Source organism: Mustela nivalis (genome assembly GCF_964662115.1).
Source record: "Mustela nivalis genome assembly, chromosome: 3".
NCBI lineage: Eukaryota > Metazoa > Chordata > Mammalia > Carnivora > Mustelidae > Mustela > Mustela nivalis.
Genome location: NC_139022.1, coordinates 101,444,829 through 101,471,099, shown reverse-complemented (window position 1 = coordinate 101,471,099; position 26,271 = coordinate 101,444,829). Strand labels below are relative to the sequence as shown.

Sequence of the window (26,271 nt, the reverse complement as noted above, 5' to 3'; positions counted from 1 at the left end):
TCCAAGCATTTTCAGTGCTTCTTAGTTCAAGCGCAGGAAGGAAGATGACTTTAATAGCACAGCAGAGGAAGGGTCGTAGAAGCATATTCTCTTCACACTTCCCTTTCCTGTTACCCCTAGAGAAGCTCCCAGCCCCTAAACCATAGCTTCCCTTTACACAGTGGTCCCTGGCCTGAATGATCAAGCTGTTGCATCCTGCCAGTCTGGCTAGCCCCACCTCCTTGTAGTGTCATCTGATGGACAGTGGGTCGTCATTTTGCAAGGTTTGCAAGGGCATTTGAGGGAAGCTCCTCTGAGTGCTTTTCTGGCCTTGTGCCATGCTCAGAGGCGAAAATTAAAAATGAACCAGCAGAAGGTTCCAAACTTGTTCATGCCCTTGAAGGCCAGCTGAGGTCTGAAGGGCACTGTTTCAGGAGCAGCTGAAGGCACCTCAGGCTCTCTGTGTCCAGTGTTGAGATGCATTGCAGAGAATGGGGAGCCAGAGAGCCAAGGATGCTTGGTGTGGGGAGTTTTAATTTTTTTTAAGTCAGAGCCAAAGCCAAACACAACCTCAGTGCCAACAGGATCTGTTTTGGTAGGAACCCTACCTTAAGCAAGCTACTGGGGCTTTTGAGAGTGAATATAACATAGAACCCTGGACCTGTTGGGCTGACAAACTTTTAAAAAAGATAAGACTGTTCCCGGATAGAATTGCCAGATTTAGCAAATGTTTAGCAAATAAATGAAAATACAGAATATTCAGTTACATTTGAATGGTAAATAAATGGCAAATGATTTCTCTTATGTAGTATTTGGGACATACTTCTACTACAAAAGCATTTCTCGTTGATCTGAAATTCTAATTTAACTAGGTGTCTTGTACTTTATTTGGCAGCCCTGGTCCTGGGAAACAGGAATAGGAGGTCTCAGGGGAAAAGACCTTCTTGTAGATGGTCAGTCACCTCTTAATCTAAAAAAAAAGCAAGTCCCTTTCCTGATCTTTGTTTTTATTTTTAATGGATTATTTTATTGTCACTTGATTCAATTCCAAAAGCCTAACATTAGTAGAAAATTTACTCCTCTTGAATGATAAACTTCAGCACCTGAGACCATTCCCTCTGCTTGATTCCTGCCAGATACCCCACTTGGCTTCCCTGGTTTGCCCATTTTGTCCCATTCCTTTTATTTAATGAAGTTAATAAGTAACCTCTATGAAAATCCAGCTGGAGGAGGCTTGCCTCAGTAATCTTACCCTCACCTTTGATTTTTCTTATCCCTGGTCTATGTACTCTACCCACCGGCTGTGAACTGTCCTCAGGGACCAGTGACCAAGGTTAATGTCAGATGGATTCTCCTTCTACCTTCTAGGCTCTCCTTGCCTGCCATTATGGGATATGGGCCATTTTATCACTTTTTATAACCAGGCAACTCCTCCTCTTGGCTCCCACTCCCTCAAAAACAAAAACACTATTTTGCCCTCCATGGAAAGTTGCACAATGGATGTTTGGCCCTTCCTGACAATATGCAGACTTGGTTCAGTTAGATCACAGAATATGCCTCTGGTGCAGAGCTCTATTCTGAGTTTAATGACAATTACCCCAGAAAGAGCTGTTTTCCACTTAAAGCTCAGGAATTTTGATGGCTCTTCTTTCTTTGATTCCCAGTGAATCCACTTTATTCTCTCCCACTTTCCCAATTTCCTCCCGCCTGGCCATCATCTGTTGGCCACTAGAAGACCAGAGAAAAGAATGGTAAAATATGCCCAGCAACAATTCTAGATAATCATTTATCATGATCATTCTGTGCAGCAGAACTTTTAAACTATCTTTCCTTCAGTTTTCATGGAGCCAAGACTAGACCTTCTGATGCCTGGTCCCAGTATAAGTGTCCATCCATCCATCCATGGCTTCTCCTTCCCAAAAAGAAGCTGGATTTGGTGACTCTGAGAAATAACAGTGTCATAATGACCCAAGACCCCTGCCTCTTGTGATTTTTATCTGGGTTTACCTAAGACCAGACTTTCCTCACCTAAATCTCAATTGGCTGCTAGAAATCAGTGTGCCAGAGGGCATTTAGCATCACTGGCTCCTGGAGGCTTTCTGTTAGTCAGATGAAGCTAGAGTAAATAATCCATCCCTGGAATAATTGTTTAACCCAGAGGACCTACTTGCTCTTTTGTTATTCTGCCCTGAGCTCCTAAAAGTACTTCTTCAGAGGGAGAAGAGATTACTTTTAGCAAATAAAGAGTCAACTTCTGACTGTTAAATGTTATTTGGAACTATTTGGATATCAAAGCAAAAATTGATAGAAGGTAATGGGATTTACCGGTTCTTACAATTTTCTCTTTAGATCAAGTTCAACCTACCACCTGTTTTTTCTAAGTAAAGTTTTGAGGGAACATAGCCATACAAATTCATTTACATGTTGTCTATGGCTGTTTTTATGCCACAAGGCAGAGCTGAGTAATTGCAACAGAGTTCTTATAGCCCACAAAGCCTAGAATACTCACTGCTAGGCCATTTAGAGCAAGAGATTGCCAACTCCTAATCTAGAACAGTGGTTCTTAGCCCTGGTTGTACACTAGAGTCACTTTGAGAGCTTTTCAGAAATTATTTTGATGCACATATATACGTCATGCTGCCCCTCCCTTCTTCCTCGCCACGCTCCCCACACACATTCATGTAAGTGCTCACACACACAACTTGTCTGTTCCCTGCCTTACCCTGGGGGTCGGGGAGTTCCAGCTCTGGAATCCTGCTCCACCAGCCCAATGAGAAATAAGTGACATCTGAGAAAGCGAATGTCATCCCGTGGCCTAGAGCCGAAACATGGTTGTTAGAATTTCTGCTTTTTTGACTCTCTGAGCATTGCCAGTTTTCAACCAGGTCTGTTGTGAGTGCTCTCCAGAGCAACTGGGAAGCTGCCCGGCCTCCCTTTCCCCAAACTACTCCTGCTCCAAGAATGGGTCTCAGCCTATATTCCCATTGTTCAGGTGTTGTAACTCCTAGGCAGAGTTTCACATGACACAAGGTGACCCCACAAGAAGTGTGGTTTCTCAGGGCTTATGTCTTGTCTCTGAATAATTCTCATTTTTCTCTGGTGACCTTTGCAACTTTTCCACCTCATGTTTTGCCATCTGGCTGCCTTGTCAGGCTGTTGCCGCAAGAGACAACTAGGTGGCTTGCAGGGAAGTGAATGAGAGAGATTACATATCTGGGGCTTTCAGAAGGTTTAAAAATACTGCTAAATAAACTCCTGTTTTCACACAGCACACCGTTCCGGAAGGCAAAAGCCTTATATGCCTGCAAAGCTGAACATGATTCAGAACTCTCGTTCACAGCAGGCACGGTCTTCGACAATGGTGAGTTTCTCATCCCCTTGCAGAGCTGTGGGAGGGAGGGGTAGGGGAGCAAAAAAAAAAAAAACCTGTAGTTTTCAAAGTTCCTACGAGGAAAAAAAAAAATACAGTCTCTCTCTCTTGAATGGGTAAGACTGAAAAGAAGTGTGGTAGGGCGGCTAGGGGAGTAGCAGCGAGACTTCTAGAGGCACTGTCAAGAGTAGGACAGTCTACAGAAGTCTTCACTTGGATAGACTCAGCCTCATGGAGCTGTATTGGACATGAAAAGTGACTGTGGGGGCACCTGGGTGGCTCAGTGGTTTAAAACCTCTGCCTTCAGCTCAGGTCATGATCCCAGGATCCTGGGATAGAGCCCCGCATCGGGCTCTCTGCTCTTCAGGGGGCCTGCTTCTCTTCCTCTCTCTCTGCCTGCTTCTCTTCCTCTCTCTCTCTGCCTGCCTCTCTGCCTACTTGTGATCTCTCTGTCAAATAAATAAATAAAATATTTTTAAAAAAAACTTAAAAGAAAAAAAAAGTGAATGTGTACCTGGACAGGGCTCTGCTCAGCCCCTGGCAGTGGCTTTGAAAGTCTGAGCACTGGACAGAGGATAGGAGATAGCAGAGCAGAGAACAGGGATCTTGCAAGTGGCCGGCTCAGGGTGAAGACTGAAGCACGCAGGGTCTGTGCCTCTTCTCTTCCTGGGTTCAGTGGCATTCACTCTCCATAGCAGGTGAGGCTTATTTCCTGGCTAGCAGGGCACTGGGCAAGCTCGGGGTCAGTGAGCTTCCATGCAGCCATGCTTGTCCTCCCCCTGACTGTTGGGAGTGTAGAGTGGACTCCCTCGGGGCCATCTCCCAGCAGACTCCCAACTGTCCTGCTCAAGTATCCTGTGTGAAAATGGAGTCGTGGCACCCTCATGGTAGAACTGGGAACCAGTCTTACTTGCTGTACCTTTTTCTTGTTGGTTTTTGTTTGTTTTCCTCCCGAAAATAAGGAAAGGGTATTATTTTTCAAAGTGACTATTGATGTCACAGTTGGTCGTAACTTACCATTTACCTAAGAGAAAAATCAGGATTCTGGGAAAAAGCCAGAGTCTTTGTTGTAGCTGAGATTTTTGCCAGATGAAGTTCTCCTTTGGGGTTAATCTTACTGGGTTCTTGGGTGAAAGGGTCCCTTCTTTTGCCCACAGGAGAAACCCAGAGCTGCTGCCTGATTTCAGAAAGCAGACATTTTCACGGGCTGCCTTCTTGACCTCCGGTGGGGTAGTGGCAGAGTTCCTGAGCAGGGCTGAGTGCCTGTCGCCCAAGCTCTCCCCTTCAGGGCTGAGTGCCCCACTTTGTCCTAGGTCACACCTCCTGCCACCTGCTCAAGAGCCAGAAATCCAGAGCAGCCAAGGCCCCCATGTAGCACTGGAGTGCCTCAGCTCTAGATTCAGGCCACCAAAGTGCAAGTCCAGGCTCAACCACCTGCTTCTGTGTGAAATGCAGCAGTGACAAACTCTCTGTTTCTCAGTTCTGTCCCCTGCCACGTAAAGATAAGAGGGTTGTGAGGGAGAAGTGCAGTAGTGCACATCACATATTTAAGAGCATACTCAACACATTAAGCATTCAGTGTTATTATCATGATGATGATTGCCATCATTATGCCCATCTAAGAGCCTGATGTTCTCATAGCTCACTGTGACCCTTTTATATTTGTCCCTCCTATAACACAGGCCTGGCTCTTGCCTGGTCAGTAGGTACCACACCTTGGCCCTCTGAGTCCTGGCTATCTTTAGCAGCCTCTAAGCCAAGTAAAGATGGACTCCTGGGGACAGTTTTGAGTACACCTCCATGTGAAGGGGCAGCCCCCTGTTTGCCCAGCCCTGCATTCAGCGTTGCAGAGATAATAATTAGGCATGGGCAGACAGGTCACAGAGCACCTGGGGGATTCCTAGGTCACACTAGGACCTTCTGAGCCTACAGGAGCTGGGGTGAGCCCATGACTGTATGTGGCCTGCTGGGCGTGTGTCCTCTTGTATGGTTCTCTAAGCCCCAAAACACTGTCCTTAAACCTTGTCTCCATTAACTTTCACTTGGGTGCTTTACATATCCAAGTGCACAGCCAGCCAGCTGAGCTGCCTCTCCTGTCAGCAGCTGGAGCATTCCGGCCCTGGCAGACCTGAGGTGACATGGGTCCACGGAAGGCTGTCCAGAGCCATGTCATTGACAAGTGTGCTCTGCCTGAATAGACCCATGTGGTGGAGTCCCATTGCAGCCCTAACATGACGCAGCATTCCCAGCAGACAGACCTGCGTGGGCTGCATGCAGGCCTTCTGTGTCCTGCCCTGCCAGCAGGGGCAGGCCTTCTGCCTAGAGATGGGCAGGATTTGAGACATTCCCACGTTTACACGTGAATCCAGAACTTAAAGTCTGTCCTCTGAACCCCAGTTCACTGCTCCTGTGGGCCAGGGACTGTCATGTTCCTATCAGCTATTCCCTGTGACTACACAAAGGACCCCTGATCTTAGGGGCAAACTTGGTCTAAACTCTCAAAAGGTATGTGTATGTGTGTGTATCTTGTTTGTGACTCCTTTTTTCAAGGGCAACCCTCTTCCTTTTTTTTCCCCCCCACAAACAACTTTCTTGAGATACCCACATACCATACAGTTTACCCATTTAAAATGTACAATTCTGTGTTTTTCAGTATATTCAGAGTTGTGCAACCATTACTGCTATCTAATTCCAGAATATCTTCATCACCCCCAACTGTGCCCCTTAGCCCCCCCAGTCCTCCCCCATTAGCCAGGAAACCATTCCTCTACTTTCTGTCATTATTAATTTGCCTGCCCTGGGTATTTCATATAAATGGACTTACACAGTATGTGGACTTTGTGACTGGCTCTTTCCACCTAGCATAGTATTTTCAAGGTTCATCCCTGTTGGAGTGTACATCAGGACTTCCTTCCTTTTTATTGCTAGGTAGTCTTCCCTTGTGTGGATATACCACATTTTATTTATCCACTCATCAGTTAATGGCATTTTGATTATTTCTACTTTTTGGCCGTGAGGAGCAATGCGGCTGTAACCATGCACGTACAGATTTTTGTTAGACACCTTTGAGATCTCTTGGTGATAGACCTGGGCGAGGGCGGAGGTACTACTGGGTCCCACAGAAACTCAGTTAAACAATTGAAGGAGCTGCCAGACTGTTCTACAGAGAGGTTGCTTCATGTCACCTTCCCACCTTTTTAAGTCTCCTTTTTGAAGCAGCTTAAGTAGGTAACCAAAGAGGAAGGAAAAGAAATCTAGGTGATTTTTAACTGCCAAGTCCTTTCCTTCCCTACGGGGTGCTCTGCCTAGCACGTCCTGGGACTGAGTGCACCACACAACTTGGTCATCATTGTAAATCCTATAATGATAAAGGAGAGCGGGAAAGAGGTTTGGTTTAAGAGTCAGAGACCTTATCCATGCCTTCCTGTGATCTCTGGGAGTCATGGCAGAGGTCATTGACATCAGCTTGTTTTTAATCAGGAATGCCCTTTCACATTCCCTGAGGAGCAAAAGGCAAAATGAAACCCCAAAGAAAACACCTCTCAGTGTTGACTGAGCTGCAGTCAAAGAAGGATCTGACAAAATGTGAATCCACTTTGTAAAGATTTACTTATTTATTTTATTTACTTATTTTATACTTATATATATTTATTTTATATAAATATTATATTTTTAATATATTTATTTTATACTATATATATATTTACTTATTTTATTTTATTTACTTATTTATTTTAGAGAGAGAACAAGAGAGCATGCATGATGGGGCAGGGGGCGCGGGGAATGGGGACATGCAGAGAAAGAGAATCCCAAGCAAGCAGACTCCCCATTGAGCAGGGAACCTGCTGCCAGGCTTGATCCCAGGATGGACCCTGAGATCACAACCTGAGATGAAACCAAAAGTCAACCAAAAGATGCTGAACTGACTGAGCCATCCAGGCACCCCATGAATACTCTTTTTGTGGTAATTCCTAGAAAAGGCTACACATACCCCATTTCCCCCCTCCCTTCACCTCTGTTGGAGAAATCAGGCATTACAGGAGAAAAAGCTGTTAGCATGTTAGGCAGGGACATCATTTCCTTTGTTCTCTCCCTTGCTAGTTTGTTTCTGGAGACATCAGGTAAGAGCTGTTTAAGTTGGATGCTCTGTAGCTGTGAGATTAAATCATCAGACCAATAGGAACAAGGTTTCTTAATGACAGGCTTCAAGAGTTCGAGTTCCTGTGTGTTGTCTTTTTCAGGATCAGGAAGAATGAATAAGGAGGAAGAAGGAGGGGTACCCTGAGGGGAAACTCTGTTATTTCGCAATGATTAATCAACAAGCCCTTGGATTCCAGAGGCCTGTGCTGTGAATCTGAGGTGGCTGCTCAGTCAGCTTTTGGACTTTGTGCAGGGGGGAATGGGTGTGCAATACTCGGAAATAACTCCACTGTCAGCCCTTGCCAGTCTACTAGGAAATAGCCCATTTCACCAGGAGCACCTCAGATAGTAACTGGAAAGAGAAATAAGTTGTGTTCTCAGGAGCATTAGTCATTTTATGGCAATGTGATTAGTGGTACTTGGAAAATTCACATGGTAGTCACTAAAATTGGGTTCTTGGGATACTTCCCTCAAGATTTGAGGTGGGCTGGATCCATTCATTCCCAGGGTATGGGGTACTGCATGAATGTAAGATCGGGCTGCCCTGGGTTTCCGCAATAGAGAACACCCTCCCAGGGGACCACTGAGCTATTCCACCGGTGGGGTTTTGGGGGGAGGTCCTCAGTGAAGTCTTTTGGACTCCACAGCTGTCTCTACTGCCAAATCCAAACACAAACCCAAGCCGCCTCCATCTCTTACCCAGGTGTTTCCACCAGCTACCTATATAGTTGTCACGTCAACTCTTGTCCCCATAACCCATTCTCTGTGCAGCAGCCAGAGTGATGTTTGGAAATCACACCATGTTATTCTGTTTCACATACTCCTGGCCTCCCACAGTTATTGGTGAGTGCCTCCACAGACCAGCTCCTAACCCCCAGCCCTTCCCTTCCTCACTCACTGACTGTTTTTGTAAATGAAATTTTATTGGAGCTTAGCTACCCATGCCTCTTTGTCTACATATTACCTATAGAGCTACAATGGCACAGTTGAGTAGAGACATACATTTACAATCTGGCTCTTTGAGAAAAATTTGCAGACCACTGTTGTGAAATCATACCAGGCATTCTGCCACCTTAGGACCTTTGCACTTGAATTATCTGCTGCCTGGCTAGCTCCTTTAGATCCTTTAGGTTTTAGCTTTTTTGAGCTCCTCTCCATACCTGCATCCCTATCCCAGTCTCTCTCTCTTCCCTCATCACTCCCTAAAATTATGTGCTTCTTTATTAATATATTGCCTTGATTCAAGAGCAGAATCCTTCTGCTTGCTCAGTACTGTGTCCAGGGTTCCCTAGCACAGTGTCTGGCACAGGGTAAGTGCTTAATAAATGCTTGTTAAATGAGTAAATGTATTCAGCTACACAAGAGTTTTTGCCTCTTCCAGCCAGTGCTGCTTCCTTTTGGAGCAGTCAGCCATTAGAGATCCTAGCCACATGCTTGCTGCTTGTCCACCGTGAGAGAAGGAAAGGAGAGAGCATGAGTTGTGTGTTCAGGGGTGTAGGGAGTGTGTATGGCTGGAGCTGAGAGAAAGTGGTTGGCAGAAAGCACATCCATGTCAGCAGCAGCTTATATTAGATGCTTGCTGGGCTGGAGAGCTGCCTGGGCAACTCATGGAAACACTCTGTGTGTTTATATAGCACATTGGACATTGGTGCAATTCAGAAAGTTGGACATTGGCTCAGTTGAGCTCAACAAGTACTTATGAGCATCACTGACGTTCAAAGCACTGGGCTAGGCAAAAGCTATAGTGGTTAGACCATAGCCTCTTTGGTCAGATGCCCTGGGTTCAGATCCACCTCCATTCCCCGTCAGCTTGTAATATTGGGCAAGATGCTTAAACTCTCTGAGCCTCAGTTTCTTATCAGTAAAATGAGGCTAATAGCAGAATCAACTCCACAGTCATTCTGAAGATGAAAGGAGTTGGTACAGGCAAAGCATTAGCAAAAAGCCACCACTTGGCATGTACTTATATATGTATATGTGCATTCTTAGTATGTGCATATGTATCATTCTTATCCCCATATAAAGATCACATTCTCTGGTTGAATATAGGTGCAGTGGTTTGTAAAAGGGCATGGTCTCTGTGGAGTCAAACAAGCTGGGTTCAAACACTAGTTCTACCATTGTGATCCTGCTGTACAAATTAATTTATGTTTCTGACCCTTAATTTTCTCATCTGTAAAGTACAGATAGTAAAATGCAAGCTAGGATCTTTAGGATCAAATAAACTGATGTATGTCTAAAGCTCTCAGTCCATTGACTCCTTCCCAGGCACTGTTAGCTTCTGTCATAATTCACCAGGCAGAGGGGAGTCACTGGGTGAGACAGTACAGACTAAGTGTCCTTTGAAAAAGAGGGAAGCAAAGCTTAACACATTTAAACAATGTTAATAGGACCCATGAATAATATACAGAACGTACCATGAGCATTCCAGGAGTTTGGAGAAAAGAGGGTACAGGTAGATCAGAATCCATGCCAGTATTTATGAAGGAAGTAGGGCTTCAGCTGAGCCATGAAGTGGGAGGACAGGAAACAGAAGACAACAGAAGCTGGGAGGACATCTGATGTTGCCTCCCTCCTCTAGCAGTGAATGAGAATTTGCATTTTCTTATTACCACCCTCGTTACAGAGGCATTTTGGCACAGAAAAGTCATAACCCTTACCTTTCTTTGGATGAGTTAAAAAGACAGATCCCTGGGCCTCCCTCCTAGAGATTGTGTTTTAACTGGCATGCCTTAGGGTCCAAGACTGCAGTTTTAATAACCATCTAGGTGATTTGGGTGGTCTGCTACCATGCCTTGATGAACCCAGCTTGAAGACCCCCGTGAATCCCAGTCTAACCTGAGGGCTGCACCGTCCCCTGCTGTCTCCTGTGACACAGCTCCTGTTCTTCAATATGGAGGACCTCCTTTATCCCTTCTCACTCTTCCCTTACTCTGCAAATTCCATTTTTAATGTTTGTAGACATTACTACCTCAACACCTGAGATGTGTTTGAACAGCTGGCCAGGAAGGGAGAATGTCTGAAAGTGAGGGACTACGTTTATCTGGTGGAGTAACAATTCAACTAGGAGCTCTGCTGTAAAGTGGAAGGGGTCTTTTTTTGTTTTTATTTTGTTTGGTTGGTTGGTTATTCTTTCTAGGCCTTTTATTTTGGGGAGTGAGTTTGTTTGTTTGTTTTGGTTCTGAACATTTGAGGTTCCCCTAAGCTTGGGTGGGTATTGAGACCAGGCCATTACTGGGGGAGAGCCTTGTTGAGCAGTCCAAGTGACTGGTGAAATGATGCAGGATCCGCTGTTGACTAGCCCAGCTGTGTTGTGGCTCTCTGCTGATTGCTTTCTCCATGCTGGCCCCTGGAACTTCACAAGAACTCAATGACAGAGTACCAGTTTATAGGTACAGAAATTAAGTGATCTTAACATTGTAAGCTGGGTGGCTGGGCAGAAGGCGGTGGTGGTGTTTGGGTGCTAGTATCTTATTCCTTTCTCTTAGAGGTAGGTTGAGAGTTTCATCATTGGAGAGGACGGATTGCTTTTAAGTTGTGTTGTGTTCTTCCGTGGCACTTTTCTTCCAGACTCCTCCTTGTGTGGGCGTCATGAATCTGAAGTACCCTTACTATTTCTGGTTTATTCATGAAGCCTAGTGATACAAAATTATGCAAGCATTGTGGAGGCCAACTAATAGATGTTTGAGCTTGCCTTTTCCTGAAGAAGCTTTCAAGATTACATTGACGTTGATCTCCTATAAGCCTCAATGTGTGTCCTTTTGCTACTCCCCCATTGCTTCCTTTTGTTTCTATACTTGCTTCTTTCCCTAAAAACTGAAACTAGAGTTATATAGTAGCAATGGGGGCGGAAATGCTTTTCTAAAACAAGCTCAGGAAGTCACTTAATTAGCCTAGGAAGGGAATAAGAGAAAATTCATTCTTTCCAAACAATCTCAGAAAATTGGACTTTTCCTAACACACTAAGAGCAAATACGTTGCCGTTCCCATTAAGAGTGATCTGTATATTCCTAGTTTACAAGCATGAATATCCGCGCCCCCCCCCCAGGTCCCGTGATTCCTTCTCTTTTTCCTCCTGCTATTGAACTTTGCAGACTCAGCTGGATTTTATATAATCTTTACAATATCACTAATTTCCATGAAGACGGATTGTGATAGCACAGAAATGAGTGGGGGTTTTTTTTGGGGGGGGATATTGAAAAATCAAAGAACTGGAGATTTTGAAAGTTGCAAGAAAGAGAGGAAGAAGACAGCTTTCAGTATTGTATGTAGGAGGGAGGAAAATTCTAGAGAACAGCAAAGAAAACTAAGGTTATGTGTGGAACCGAGAGGGGGCTGTTCAAAGGCTATGCAAAAAACCCAAACAGAATTTTCAGGGAGGTTGGAAGCAGAGGGTAAGGATTTAAAAGGAAGTGAAATTCATAATTAGATTACTAAAATGCATGCTAGATAGCTTTAAAGATGAGTTCTTAGCATTCCTCCAAGGCACTCTACTGGGTACAAAGGCAGTCCTGGGTAGGTAGATGGATTGGGTGGATGGATGGATAGATGGATGGATGGTTAGATAAATTTATGGATGGAGCACTGTAACTGACTTCTAACCTAAAAAAGTAGAGATTTGTCACCTCTTTCTGGTTTAAACCAGCAACTTCAGAAAGTCTAGGAAACTCCTAAAATTCTGTGTAAAATTTCGAACATCTTTGTTTCCTTTTCTGTTACAAATAACATTTGGAGTAACCTTTATTGAAAAACTTATGTCCCACAAAAAGTTAAGAAGCCCTGGTTTAAACAAGTCCTGGAAATGTGGAATATAACAAGCGATTGCACTCATTTGTTCTCATGTGCACACACATCTGCCACCTGCCCTACCTGTAACATCTTCTCTTCTCGCTCTCTCTCTCCCCTCTTCCGGTATAGTTCATCCATCTCAGGAGCCTGGCTGGTTGGAGGGGACTCTCGACGGAAAGACTGGCCTCATACCTGAGAACTACGTGGAGTTCCTCTAACTGGTGACCCCAGCAGACCTGCTGAGCTTTCCATGGTGTCCATGACAACTGCTGATTCCAGTGTTGTAGGCCATTTCTCTTTGCCACTGAGAAATGTGGGGTGATTGACTAAGTTACCACCTGTCAACACGAATGTTTCTATGAACTCTGGTGTCACCCATCCCCATGATCATGTCAGCTGGCATGTGGTGATACTGCACGGAACAGAAGTAAATCAGCAGGGGAGGCCATTTGATTTCGATAATCAAGAGAAAGGCTTACGAAGTCGTTCCTCTCATTTAGCTCCCTAAATAGGGAGCATTCATTTTGTTTCAATAGTCACCCAAATCCAAAAAAGTAAGAAAGATGTATGTAGTCTTCAAGAGCATGCAATGTAGCTAAGTCTAACGGGGCTGGGCATTGGCTCTGAGGTCCAGGCTGGGCCCGTTGCTTCTGTTTACAGTAGATACTCTCTCTACTCCATCTCTAAATACTTGAGACCCACAGTGCTACAGGCAGCTGGGTCTGTCTGGTTGCATGCAGGAGAGAGAGGGGTTACAGCACTGTTTACATAAGATGCAATCTCTCACCATCTCCAAGCAGCCTTGGCCAAACATCAGCAGAATTCAGCTCAGTCCTCTCATGCAAGGGAACACAACCCCACCCCCATGTTCCCCCTCCCAAGCTAGGAACTTCTTTGCCACCAAGAGCTGCCATCACCTCGTAACCACGGCAACCCAACCTACTCTGAAACCAAACCAAAAAAAAAAAAAAAACAAAAAAAACACTCTTTTTGCATGACATATTTTTTCTTCCCCCTTTTTGGTCATTTTTTGAATGATTTACCAACCACCTGAAACAGAAGGTCAAGGAATTAGAGTGGTCTGCTTGGGGCAGACAGAATAGCAGCTGGGAACTCTTTCCTTCCTGGTGAATTTTAGCAGCATCAGGATATATTTGGAACAAACTCTAGTAACCTCTTGAGATTAAATTATATACAGGCTTAATACTTCTGCTCTTCCATGCAACTAGTGTTTGCTTTCTAGGGGGCAATGTGCTGCCTCCTCATGGGTGACATCCTCCCCTCCCCTCGACTTGTTCACTCATGGTCTCCCATTCCATGTCCCTTCTCCTGCCCTTGACTGCCTCTAGCCCCTCACTTACATTGGCGGTGCCCTGGGCTGCTGAGCACTGGTGCCCTGGCAGCTTTCAAGGATGATTCCCAGGCTAACTGTATGGCCTGTAGTTTTAAAGGATATATATGTTCACTGCCACTCAGAAAAAGGGAATTGTTTCTCAGGCTTTTGAGGCACAAGACTTATATTGTAAGCCATTTTGATCCAGGAGAACACCAAAAGGTTGGGGCTTGGAAGGTAGCATGGGTACCTTCTAAGAAAGAGAATTTCCTGGTCCAGAAGGGGCTGGGTCTTGTGCAAGACTGCCAGGAGTGGGGAAGTTGGGTCTGGATATATCACAGTCACTTGGCCTTCAAAGGAACAGAGTTCCCAGTATCTTCCACTTTAGAATGTCCTTGCAAGAGTGACTCTGGGCAGACAGACTCCAAACTAATGATGGACTCTTAAGCTCCCCAGGAGCCCCTCGGGTTGGCAGCATCGCCCCAGAGTGTTTCCTGCTTCTGGAACTCCTCTTTAGGGAAGTTGAAAGAAGAAAAGAAAAACTTGAATTGTGTTGAATTACTGTATCTTTTACTTTTTTTTTTTTTTTTGAAAAGATAAACTTGTAAATAGAGTGATTTGAAATATTATATGGTGAAGTTTTATATTTGATAATCTTTAAGCTAGCACTCCACACATTTAAACTTTGATTGTTGAGTAGGTGTGTGTAAGAGGGAGAGAGAAGGCAAGGTTGAAGAGAGTCAGGGTCATCCCTTCTCTGGCCTTGAGGAAGGAGGACACATTTCTAGGGACTCTCTGCTGGCTCTTGTTGGTGGGCGTGACACACTGATGGTATTCGGTGGTCTTTATCCACCTGTGTTTTTGAGCTTTTCTTGGGCTTTGAATTTGGAGAGAGAAAGAGCATTTTCGGGCAATGAATTTTTCGAAGAATTCTTGCTCAGTAGTAAGATGAAGCTCAGGATTCAAATAAGTGGGGATAGGAGTTGGATTTTTTTTTTTTTTTTTCATTTTTCTTCTCAGGTGTATTTCTTGGTACCCCAAGATGTCAGGACAGAAGGCGACGGGGCTGTCGCATGTTACTTATATCTTACTCCTCTGCACATCTTCCAAGGCTGTACACATGAGGCCAAGCTATTTTGTAAATGTCGTGTGTGTGTCTACGTTCTAGGAAAAACTGGCTTCTTAGGATCTTGGGTCCTCGGTATGCTGCTGCTTTCCCTTTCTTTCCTTTCTTTTTCATCTCAAGTTTCATATAACCCCAAAATAGAAGAAAAACTCCAAAAGGGATGTAGGCTGTGCTGTTGTTAGAGCTTTATAGATGACTTGAAGTTTAAAGGAGTTTGTCATTGTGATTCAGTTGATCAGCTCAAGGATTACCCAGCTATTATGCAAGAGTTCAACCAGCAGCAAGTGAGACACTACCACTACCAATTCAGAGAGCAAAAATTAAGACTAGATGAGACCAAGATAGGACTCAGCAAAGCTATCACTGAAAACCCAAGAAAGAACACACCAACTGGCTACACTTACTCCATGTAGACTTGGGACAGCTGCGGAACCTGTTCAGTGGGGCTTGCGGGGACAAGCATGGTCTGTGCTTTCTAAATGTCAGGAACCCCACATAATGTTGTTGTTGTTGTTGTTTTTAACACATTTGATGTTTTAAATTGTCACCTGCCTTACTGGAACCTTAACTAGAGCTAAAATGGAGGAGCAGAAGGCCCAGGCTGTGATTTGGGAGCTCCTCACTGAAGCATAGCTGTCAACACTTGGCCCCAGCTTGATCACTTGGAAGCCTCTTCAGTTGGCTCTGATTTGAAGCCGGAGGGAAATGGAACTGCCGCCAATGCGAATTTTTAGGTAGACCCCTTCCCAGCTTACCTGTGGCCATGCTGGGGCTGTGACAGATGGCTGCTCTGCTCCCTTTCCCCAGCCAGGCTCACCTCCTCCTCATTTGCTGCAGAACTGGAGATACCATTAAGAATATGAGCCAAGAAACAGGGAAGGAATTTGATGACTAAAAGGAGTCTTTACTCTCTTTACTGTCTATGCCCCTCTCCCATTCCTAATTCTGCTCAAATAGGGAACTTTGGGGCAGATTAGGAGAGTGAACAAGGTATCAGAATGGAGGACTGTAGACCAAGATCCCTGAGCTTTCCGAGGAACCTTGTGTTTCTTCTGTAAGGCACTTCGGTGATGCACACAGAGCCCGAATCTTTACTTGGGCATCATGATTCGTCTCACTCGTCCATCAGGTACTCAAAGAAGTCCATAGCTACAGAATTCCATGCTGTGAAAGATACTAGTTTCAAATCTCTGCCGCCAAATCCCTTGCTCAAGATATTCTCTTCTGTGTTCAAAAATCAATGTATAGGGACGGACCCTGTATAGCACAGCCTTCCTTAGTATCTTATAATTGGAGCCAGTTTCTCGCTTAGTGTTTTAATATTTCTGCAGCCAATATGCATTTACTTCTGTCAGACCAAACTGTCTTTTACAACGTAATTCTAGTTCATTCCCTTTTGCTGAGTGCTTTTTGGACAGAGAGGCAAACAGAAAGAAGCTAAGCAATCAAGCATTGGCACGTTGGCATCAGCAGGACAGAGCCATGCTACTGACAAGACTATTTCAGGCATTCCCAGGACTCCACAGTTTGTGTGCCATGCCTGTAGCTCAGAGGGAAGTCCTTTTACGAACTATGTCTCCTGACAACAGCAAGCCCAGTCACCCCAGAAGTTCTGTCTTGACTACAGAGACTGCAAAAACATCTATGGTTGAAGCATGGGGAGACAGAAATAACCAGCTAAAGGTAATTTGCTCCCCTATTCATGAGTCTTTATTGGTACCTTTCATCCTCTGGCTTCTGTTTCCAAAAGCAAGTCTAGACCAACAGTTTCATAGACAACAGGAGTCCCAGGTACAACAGTGGCCACCATGGCACTCAGAGTTTGCCCTAGTACAGAATATTTTATGAGTAACTATATTACTGCAGTAGGTAGCCAGCCTTGAAGAAACCAAATAACTACCTAGCTTTAAAAGGAATGTCCCAGGTATTCTATCTCCAGAGTTATCTGTCATCTTTGGCAAACTTGACAGTAATCAATTACCTAGACAACCTTGCCCCACATGTCTTTTAAGGCAACTGGGTGTCCTCTCACACACCCTTAGCTGGTGTTTAAAAAATTCATCTCGCGTTCAAATGTGTTTGGCAGCCATGCTGATCAGCTGGGTGCTGAACCACTTCTCTGTAATTGTAGCATCAAAATGACAACAGCAGAGCAATGAACCTTGCACAATCCTACAGCATGCCTGAGACGAGACTCCCAACAAGTAATAATTAGCTTTTCTCCTTTCGCTGCCTACAGTACTTATCTAACTAAAGAACTTCCCAAAGCAGAGGGAGAGACCATATAGAGAATCCAGATGTCATTCAGAGCCACCAGCCCTGGCTGAAATGTGGTCTTCTGATGGAAGTGCTGTATTTTGGGGTGAAAAGGCTTGGATGTCAAGTAGTGCAGGGAGTGGAGAAAAAGAGAAAAGTAAACCACACTGAAGAACTGGGCGGGGGCGGGGGGTTGCTGGTTAGGAGGAATAAATATAGTTCTTAATGGGGAAAGATCGACTACAGAAAAAGTTCACAACTGATATTTTTATAAAAGTTTTAATAGCACTCTACAAATGGAAATGCCTTTCAAGGTAGAATGCTATAGTGACAAAAGCCTTGGGGTAGTCCTAGACCCATATAAGAATAGCAATTACTATTACATGAAAATTCTTTTGAGTGTAATCAGAACCAGAGTATCGATAATCAAAAATGTCCAATTTCCCTGAAGCAGTCCTGGAGGGGTCAAGACATTCTACAAAGTTGTCCCTACAGACACCTAAGAGCAACTCCCTTGGGTATCCAGATGCCAGGATCACGCTGGTACCTGTGGAAAGAGGTTCATGTGGTGACTAAAGTGTCTGTGTATTAGTGTGTGTTTATGCGCACACACATCTACATCAGTAAAGATACAGACACTCATGTAGATACCCACAGAAGCCGCTGAGACTTGGCAGCCTATTAAGATTTCAAATTGGAGAACAAGAGAAACGAGAGGCTGTTGATTGTCAAAATGATCAAAGATGTAAATTAAGTGCCATTTTAAAACTTCATATTTATCAAATGGTTACTATCTACAGCTGTATTCCTTATTAACTTATTAAAAGTCGTGTAGGAAAACAGATCAAACTCATAAACCTTTAGTAGCTACTACTAGGCTAGTAGTCACAAGCACTCTAAAAGACATTTTGTCCATATTTTGGAGAAGAAAATATTTGCATGTTTATCTCCTAATTTAGGCTACTTTTGAGTATACTGTAAAGTGCTGTGTGATAGATTATCAATAAAGTACTTAAAAATGGCACTTTAATTTTTTTAAATCATAAATTATGCACTGTTTTAAACTTCAGTATTGAATATTGACTGGTGTGTAGAATCCAATTCTGTAATTAAAAAGTAATTTGTGACTAGAATAAAACTTTTTCTCTGTTCTTAGTAAAATAGTCTTGCCATGTTGAGGCTGTTTTTTTTTTTAAATGTGCTTTTGCGTCACTAAGTGTATCTGTAAGGAAAATCCAGTTTCTGGTCAGTGGCCTCTGAAACTTGGCTTTCATTTGCTTGGTTTATGTGACAATCCTTATGAAACGAGTGGAAGTATGATTTTTGAATTAAATGACTTTTCCATTTGGTGGCATGTTTGTTTCTTGAGTTTCTGATAAAGTTTTGACATGATGCCTATTTTCATATTTCTTCAAATAAGAATGTAAAGACATGCTCACAGTTCCAGGTCTGGGTCCCTGTGGTCGCTGGGAACAACCGCAGTGCTGATTTTTGACCTGCTGTGGAGAGCTTCGCTTTCTTTTAGGAAAGAGCTAATGCTAGTGAACTTGAGGAGCTATGAAGCATATCAACCAAGCCCTGGAAATCCATATTCTATTTAATGTTTCTGACTTTATCTCCTGGAAGCTATAGTTGTTTTTATTCTTCCTGAATTCGGTTTTCAAAACCACTCTTTTGTGGAAGATCATTATACCATGTGGGATAGTCAAAGAGCCACAACACAGGCAGTCCCCCCGCAAGCTCAGTGTGTCCCACAGGTTTGTACATCATTTGTTTAGAACTTGTAACATGTCCCAGGCTGGCTTCTATTACCGAGTCTTCTCATTCATCATGTTCCTTCCAGACATATTCAGAGTTGCAACCCGGAACCCATGTTTATAACGGACTTCCCACCTTCTGTTGTGAGCACAGAGGGCTCAGAAGGAGAGGGCAGGAGGAGACGCTGGCAGAAAAGGAGGAGAGTGGGGCTCCCTGCTGCCTGGTTTTTGGGGGTGCCCACTTGAGTGCGTGGGTCACACATGAGCTGCTCACACTGTGCTCGCTTGTCACTTAAGAAGGCACTGGCTTCCCCCTGTGAACAGCACAAGCTTTCAGCCCTTGTGCCGTCATGGAGCTTATGCCTTCCCTGGAAAATTCTCCAAGCATCTGAAGCCTCCTACATGCATGAGGTCACAGGGCACCTAGGGGAGACCTTCTGAGTGGCACACACAGCTAACTATGTCCATCGTGGGAGCATGAGATACATGGTATGTATTTGTGTGCTATCTTTGTCCTTGGCCTTTCTAACAGACTTGGCAATCCTTTCACCTTTTGTGTCTTTTTAACAGAAAAAATTTCATTTTCATTTTGATTTTAGTAGCCACTCTGCAGAGCTCAAATGGCCCTACTCCGCCTTGTGGTTGGTTTGTTGTTCTTCACTTGTGAGCTCTGGCTGCCTGATTGGTTAGAAGAGTGCCACGGTTAGAAATGGGCTGGACTGACACTTGAAATTAGGTAAACAAAGGATTTTCTTAGACCCCACATATGTAATTAAATCAGGACTTTAATTCCATCTTAGTTCTTGCAGTCTCTGCTCAAGTACCACACATCTCTCCTACCCTAATATGTCAATGTCATTGGCTCGCCCTCCTTTTAATAACACTAAACTAAGCTGCAACTAACTAACGAGGCTGGGTTAGGCAGAATTGCCAGAGTTCCACCCGCATGGGAGCCAAAGGAGCCTCTAACCAATGCAGTAAGTGCTTGGTGGTAGGGGTGAGAGGCTCCTGCATGGGAGGGTGCAAATAACCATCTGCAGCCTGGGGCATTCCAACCAGGGTTGCATCTCTCACACTGGCATCCTACACACCCAGGCATCATCAGTCCGTGGGGACCAAAGCAGGAAGCTTTTAATTTGAAAGTCAGAAACCACGACCCACTGTACTCAGCAACGCCAGTCACACTGTGCATCTCATCTCCTGTAATTCACCCCATGAGGCAGGCCCCAGCCTCGGTTTGCTAAAACCGTGGTAGCTAATAAGCCTTCACAAGGCCAACCAGCGAATTAATCAAGACTTGAATTCATTTGGGACTTTAGGTACAAAAATCACATCTTACCCTCCAAGTCTTGAGCACACCATCAAATTAAAATTTTTTATTCTGACACTATGGCTCTATGTCCTCTTTGTAGTTTTTCTGATAAGTTACTGGAAAGATGTTTTTTAAATGAACTTCTGCCTTCTCTGAACCTTTCTCAGTGAAGCAGCTTGCCTCTCCTGTGTTAAATGCAGTGAAGTAATGGCAGTAAAGAGTCGCCCGTTTTTTCCTACCTTTTCTCCTCTCACACCATTTGGCCCCTTCATATGTCTTTGTGTCATCCATTCAGTTTTCGTCATAAAATGTGTAGTGTCATCTTCTTAGTTAACAGCTCCATAAGGGCAAAGACCAGGTTTTGCTCACCCATGTCCATTCAGCTCCCAGCCCAGGGCCTGGCCCAGTACATGTCTAGTAGCCTCTGGGTGGGCTGACCGAGTGACCAAAAGTGGAAGAGTGCTGCTTGGCCCTGTATTCCTCCTTCCTGTTGGACTCTACAGTTCTTGTTGAAAGAAAGAAATTGGGTGTCATTAGACTTGGGTTCTTGAACACAAGGTGACTTTGTGACCTCTGGCAAGCTCCTCCATTCGCTCACGTCCTGGGATTTCAGCTCCTTGTAAGGGGACTTCCCACCCTTCATCCAGGCACACACATTCTTTCCCATCCCGCTCCCTAGTGCTCGGTACAAGAAGCCATCTGGATAAGCAGATGACGGAGAGCCAAAGACCCTTCACTGTCATCTGAATTGCTTATGGGCAGTTTTATGAACTTCATACCAGGCTCAAGCCTGCCTTCAAGCAAAGCCACATCAGAATCACCCCCCAAAATAAAAAGTGTTCTTTTTTTGAAGACCCTTCCAGGAAATTCCACATTATCCCATGGGAATTTGGTCTGGCATCTAACATTCTCACTAAGGGAATTCTTTGTGTCTAACTTAAGTTTCCCATGATGCAGCTTAATGTCCATTTCCTTTCTGTTTTTCCTTAGAGTGGGGAACCACTTGCCTCATTTTTTTTTTTTTTTTCAGAGAAATCACCCTCCGTTTTTGTGATTCCATCCAGCAAGCACTTCTGGACCATCTCTATGTACCAGGAACTCCTGCGACCGGGACTTAAAAGACATGATCTCTGTCCTCAGGGAACTCCTAGTCGGTCTTCGCGACAGGGACGTGTATGAGAAGCCACACATGCCATGTGACGTGTCTACCTGCTGTGTGGCAGATTGTCTTGGGCTCTGTGAAAGAGGGCCTTTCTGTTTGGGAGGCAGGTACCAGAGAAAGCTTCACAGAAGTGACGTTGGAGAGGGATCTCAAAAGGGGAGAGGAGTTTGGCACCTAGACCACTGGAGAAGTGTCCCAGGCTCAAGGATGGCAAGGACTGAGGCATGGAGGGGAGAGAGAGAGAGGGAGGTGAGTTGGGTATGATTGGACATAAAGAGACAAGAGCTTCCTGGAAAACTGTACGTTTGTCTGGTCACCCTCACCCGCTCCCCACATTGACCTCTAGGCTTCTGTTTTCTCCCAATGACCACCAATATCAGCTAACATGAATTACAGTCTTACTAGACATGAGACACTATTATAAATGCATTAACTCACTGAATCCTCAAAACTCATGAGAAATACTATAATGAGAAAAGTGATCTTTAAAGAAGATGCTGACAGTTGGTGACAGCAGATAAGGACAGAAGAATATAGCCCTTGACAAAGATCTACTGTTTTTATACCATAAAGCTGCCTTATTTTTGTGAAAGAATTATTTTAAGACTTTATTTTGACATTAAAAGTACAAACTAAAGAAAGATGTGGGGAGGTGATCTTCCTGGATATTGCTGCCTTATTGTACCGTATTGTCTTGACCAGAAAGAGGTGCATGTTAAGGGGAGAATATTTTAAAAGAAGTCTGTATCTCAGTATTCACAACTGTATTTACCAAAACAATGAGGTCAAATGTAAAATTGATTACAAGGATCCAGTCTAGGATACCACAATGCATTTAGTCATCATGTCTGATAAGCCTCTGGTCTGCGATGGTTCCACAGGCTTGTTTTTCAATATCTTAACAGTTTTGAGGAGTACTGATCAGCAACAGATAAGGCTGTATTCATTTTACTGGTGGAGAAACTGAGGCACCAAGAAGCTCTAAGGAAGAGAGAATTGAACTGTGAGAACAAAAGCAAATTAAACACATCTGGAGCAGGCTCTCTTTCAGTGAACCTGTAAACTATACTAATAATATTAATTAAAAGTTGTATTAGCTTCTAAAAAAAAAATAGATGAGGAAACAGGATCAGGGAGGTCACACAAGCTAGGAAGTGGTGAAACTTAAATTTTAGGATAGGTCTGTCTGCTTCTGGAGCCCATATGCTCTTAACTTTAAAAAATTTCCTTATAGGTATACACACATGATCTTACATAAATGTGTAAGCATTTTTTAACAGCATGGAAGTTTTTCCTTCTGCCTTTGGCTTGGTTCTTCCATCCCCCACCTAAGCATCCTCAAACCTGACATCAACAACCTCATTATGTCCTTTTTAGTAGTGAGCCCTTCAAAACGGGCTCTGACAAATAAGTGTTTGTCTCCCACAAACACTTAGCTTTGGTTCCCTATTGGCCAGAATAAGAACAGGATATGTTTTGAATAAAAACTTTCTTTTCTCCTAGGAGCCCTGTGCTCACTCCTTTTGGGTGAATAGTTTCCCCATTTCTGGATCTCTCTGCAGACACTCCTGGTTATCTGGGCAGCCCCACGGACTCCAGCTGCAATCCTTGGCTGGTCCCAGCATCCTTAAGGACACTGCAAGGAGACAGCCTCTGTGGAAGGCCAGCCATGTTTTGTTGGCTGGAAATATGTAGTGCGCACATTTTTTAAAATTTTACAATTTAAAAACAGTCCCTCTCCCCACCCTGATCCAGCTGCCGACGACAGACCATCAGGCTCTTATGGGATTGCCAGGGAAATCCCATGAGCATGTGTCTTTTTGTGGGAGAGCCAGTGTATCTAGCCTGATCTGCGAATGCTTAAAAAAAGAGAATCTCCTTGGCATTTTAACCCCCTCTTGAACTTAATGAGATTTGAAAAAAAAATCAGCACTAGAGGAGTAAACAAGAGAAGTCAAGGCAGACAATGGTCAGTACTTGTGGGACTTCCTCAAAGGCAGGATGGGAATCATCCAGGTCTCTGCTGTCAGAGGCGTAGAGCTGTTGCATGTCAAGATGACAGTGATCAAGTAAGTCTCATTTATGGAGCAGTTCCATTGTACTAACTGCTTTCACATGCATCATCTTATTAATCCTCCCATCAACCCTGTGAAATAGGCCCTGTTCCTCCCCTCTTCTGTAGATGAGGAAGCCAAGTATTAGACCAGGTAACTTGTTCAAAGTCACTAAGCCAATAAGTAACAGAGCAGACAAGGAACCCCAGCAAAACTGATACCTCAGCTTACCCTCAATTCCCACCCTGTCCCCAGACAAGAAGGTGTTGGAAGCTCCTGCCCTTGAATGCTCTTTATTTCCCTGGCCCTGAGGGAGTATTTATTATTTTTGATTTTTGGCATCCAGTACCCCTTCTGGCAAGGGCACCTCAGATTTCATTTGGGGCCCATGGATTTAGGTTCCATGGGTTTGGGTGGCTGGGCATCAACCCTTGGTCTAGCAGTGTAGCAGTGGCACTGTTCTGGCCTATGAGATCATCAGATCCATCCAGCTCCAATGATTGGTTGGTTAAAGAATGGGCACAGGGCCTGGTTAAATCCACAGTACCAGAATTTTGTCCTAGGGTAAGGTATACAGGTCACTGCAGGGTCACCGATATTCTTCCTATCAGGGAAGCATAGTAAGTACCATTCCCCTGACCTGCAAATGACTTCTTTTTTTTTTTTTTTTTAAGATTTTATTTATTTATTTGAGAGAGAGACAGTGAGAGAACATGAGAGGCGAGAAGGTCAGAGGGAGAAGCAGACTCCCCATGGAGCTGGGAGCCCGATGCGGGACTCGATCCCGGGACTCCAGGATCATGACCTGAGCTGAAGGCAGTTGCTCAACCAGCTGAGCCACCCAGGCACCCTGCAAATGACTTCTTAATATGAACTCTGTCTGCCACTTGTCTTTATTTGAGGGCCCACATACTTTATGTTAAGTATGTATTTATTGAGATTTTAGTAGTATACCTCTCAGGAAAGTCACTTCAGAGTACAGCAGAAGATCTGAAATATTAATTGCGATATGAAATGGGCAAACACTGCTCTAATTTGACCAATCCTGGAATGAGTTCACCTTGATGCCTGAACTCAGCAAGCATAACTTATTTTTAAAATTCCAGCATTTGTTCTCTATTCTGGACCGGAAGAAGCCATGACTGGATCTCATGAGAACAGGGAGGAATTGTGTCATTCAGAGCCCTCTGACAATACTTTTCCAACCCCAGCTGATTCAAGTCACTACTTGACAATTTGGCCCATCCCAGTGGTGCATTAGTGTTGACACATTTTACCTTGGGTTTCTCATGATGGACCCCCAAGTCAGTTGCAGTTCAAAAAATGGCAATAAATCATGCTTAATCATGATATGGAACTGGATGGCATAAAGTACTCCTCAGTTCACACACCCTGGGGGCCGCACCCAGACCTGTTCAACCATCCCATGAATTCGAGTCTGAGAAACTCCCGTGTCAGAGTTCAGACCTTCAACTTCATTTGGGTGGGACTACATAGTTGGAGGCCCTGGAAGGGGGTTGGGTGATCTAATCAGACTCAGATACCTGCTGCTGCTCTTTCTCCATGATGTGCTCACAATTTTCTTGTTTCAGGGATTTCCAGATAAAGTGATTACAAATCTTATAGGAAAAACCTTCACAGGCAAGGAGGCCACTCCTGTCCCACAAAAGATAATGTTTTCACTTTTGGATAACACTTGAAAAGTCTCAAGGCTGTTTTCCTACTCCAGATTTTGACCATGGCACATGCCTGATCCAAAAACCTTTAGAAACTCTTATGGCCTGAAAGGAAAAAAAAAAAAAAAAAAAAAGCACTATGGCATTAAGGGTGTTTCCCAGCATGGCCCCAGCATCTTTTCTCTCATGTTCCTTTATGCATTTTATGCCCCAGAGGCACCAACTCTTCATCACCTACTATGTCCACATCCAGATGCTAGGGTTCTGTTTCCTTGTACCCTTCAGGTGAACTTGGGGTCAGGTGTCCTTTACTTTTCCCACCCCAAGAAGAATAACTGTTGATTTTGCCTATTGGGCAGCCATTACTCCTTATTCTGATAACAGCACCTCATTATTTGGTCTGGAGAGCCACCCCTCCCCAACTCTCAGGTCCCATTCCTGCATCCAGTGGTGAACCTGTGATCCCAGCTAGGCCTGGAACATCAAATCAACCCAGCCAATATGACTGCTTGAGAAATGAGCCAGAACTGAATTAAGTCCAAGATCCACTGAATTTCTTAGACTTCTGTGATAAAGGACTCTCTCTCTCCATCTGAAGTAAAGAGGACTGCTGGCGGCCATATTGTCTCCTTACAGGGGGAGCTTGACTCCCAACTGGAAAACTCAAATAAGCTACCAAGAATGACACAGAAGAGCAACACTCCATGTCATGGGTCCAGAAGCATGTGAGCTTTTCTGTTACATAAGCCAATAAACTCCTATTATGCTCAAAACAGTTTGAGTTTCATTCTTTTGCTAACAACTGAAGTCCTGAGCTCCAGATAAAGTTTCAGAGTGATTTCTGTGCAGATCCCACTCAATTGTTGGATCCTTTGTCAAGAAGAAAGAGCACTGGACTTAGAGCAGAAGACCTGACATTAAGTCTGGTTCTGCTGGTTCCCATCTGGGGGACCTTGAAGTAATCCTTATCCTGAGTATCAGTTACCTCATCTCTAAAATGGGTCTAAGAATGCATAGCCGCTAAGGTTGTTTCCATTAAACAAAATAACACTTATTAATGAAATTTAAAAAATTCACTCTCCTTGGAAATCATCTGGATGTTTGTTACATGGTTTCATAGCCATTACTGTATTTGGCCTACCAGTCCTGGGATTGCATCTTCTGCTCCTCGAGTTCTGCCCATCACCTCTGTGAAGGACAGCCTTAACACATCATGTGTTTCTCCCCACCTGCTTCTTCAGCATGGCCATAAGAACCATACATGGGCAGATGTGTAAGTCTAAGGTTGTCTTAATGCAGTGTCCTGTGACTGGTAGCT

The 26,271-nt window shown here is 44.2% G+C and overlaps 1 protein-coding gene and 1 long non-coding RNA gene across 6 annotated transcripts in view; both read left to right on the top strand.

The window, feature by feature from the left end:
- The window catches only part of ARHGAP26 (Rho GTPase activating protein 26), a 445,382-nt gene extending 427,041 nt beyond the window's left edge, over positions 1–18,341 (top strand). For all 5 annotated transcript variants that reach the window (XM_082725247.1, XM_082725249.1, XM_082725248.1 and 2 more), the window contains 2 exons: positions 3,249–3,340; positions 12,407–18,341. In XM_082725247.1, the coding sequence (XP_082581373.1) occupies positions 3,249–3,340; positions 12,407–12,495 (181 nt within the window). In that variant the 3' untranslated portion in view covers positions 12,496–18,341. The remainder of the gene's footprint in view (positions 1–3,248; positions 3,341–12,406) is intronic.
- A 214-nt stretch (positions 18,342–18,555) lies between these two features.
- On the top strand, positions 18,556–21,662 carry LOC309862020. Its single transcript, XR_014310288.1, has 2 exons — positions 18,556–19,238; positions 21,092–21,662. It is a non-coding gene; the product is annotated as an uncharacterized lncRNA (long non-coding RNA).
- The last annotated feature ends 4,609 nt before the right edge of the window (positions 21,663–26,271 follow it).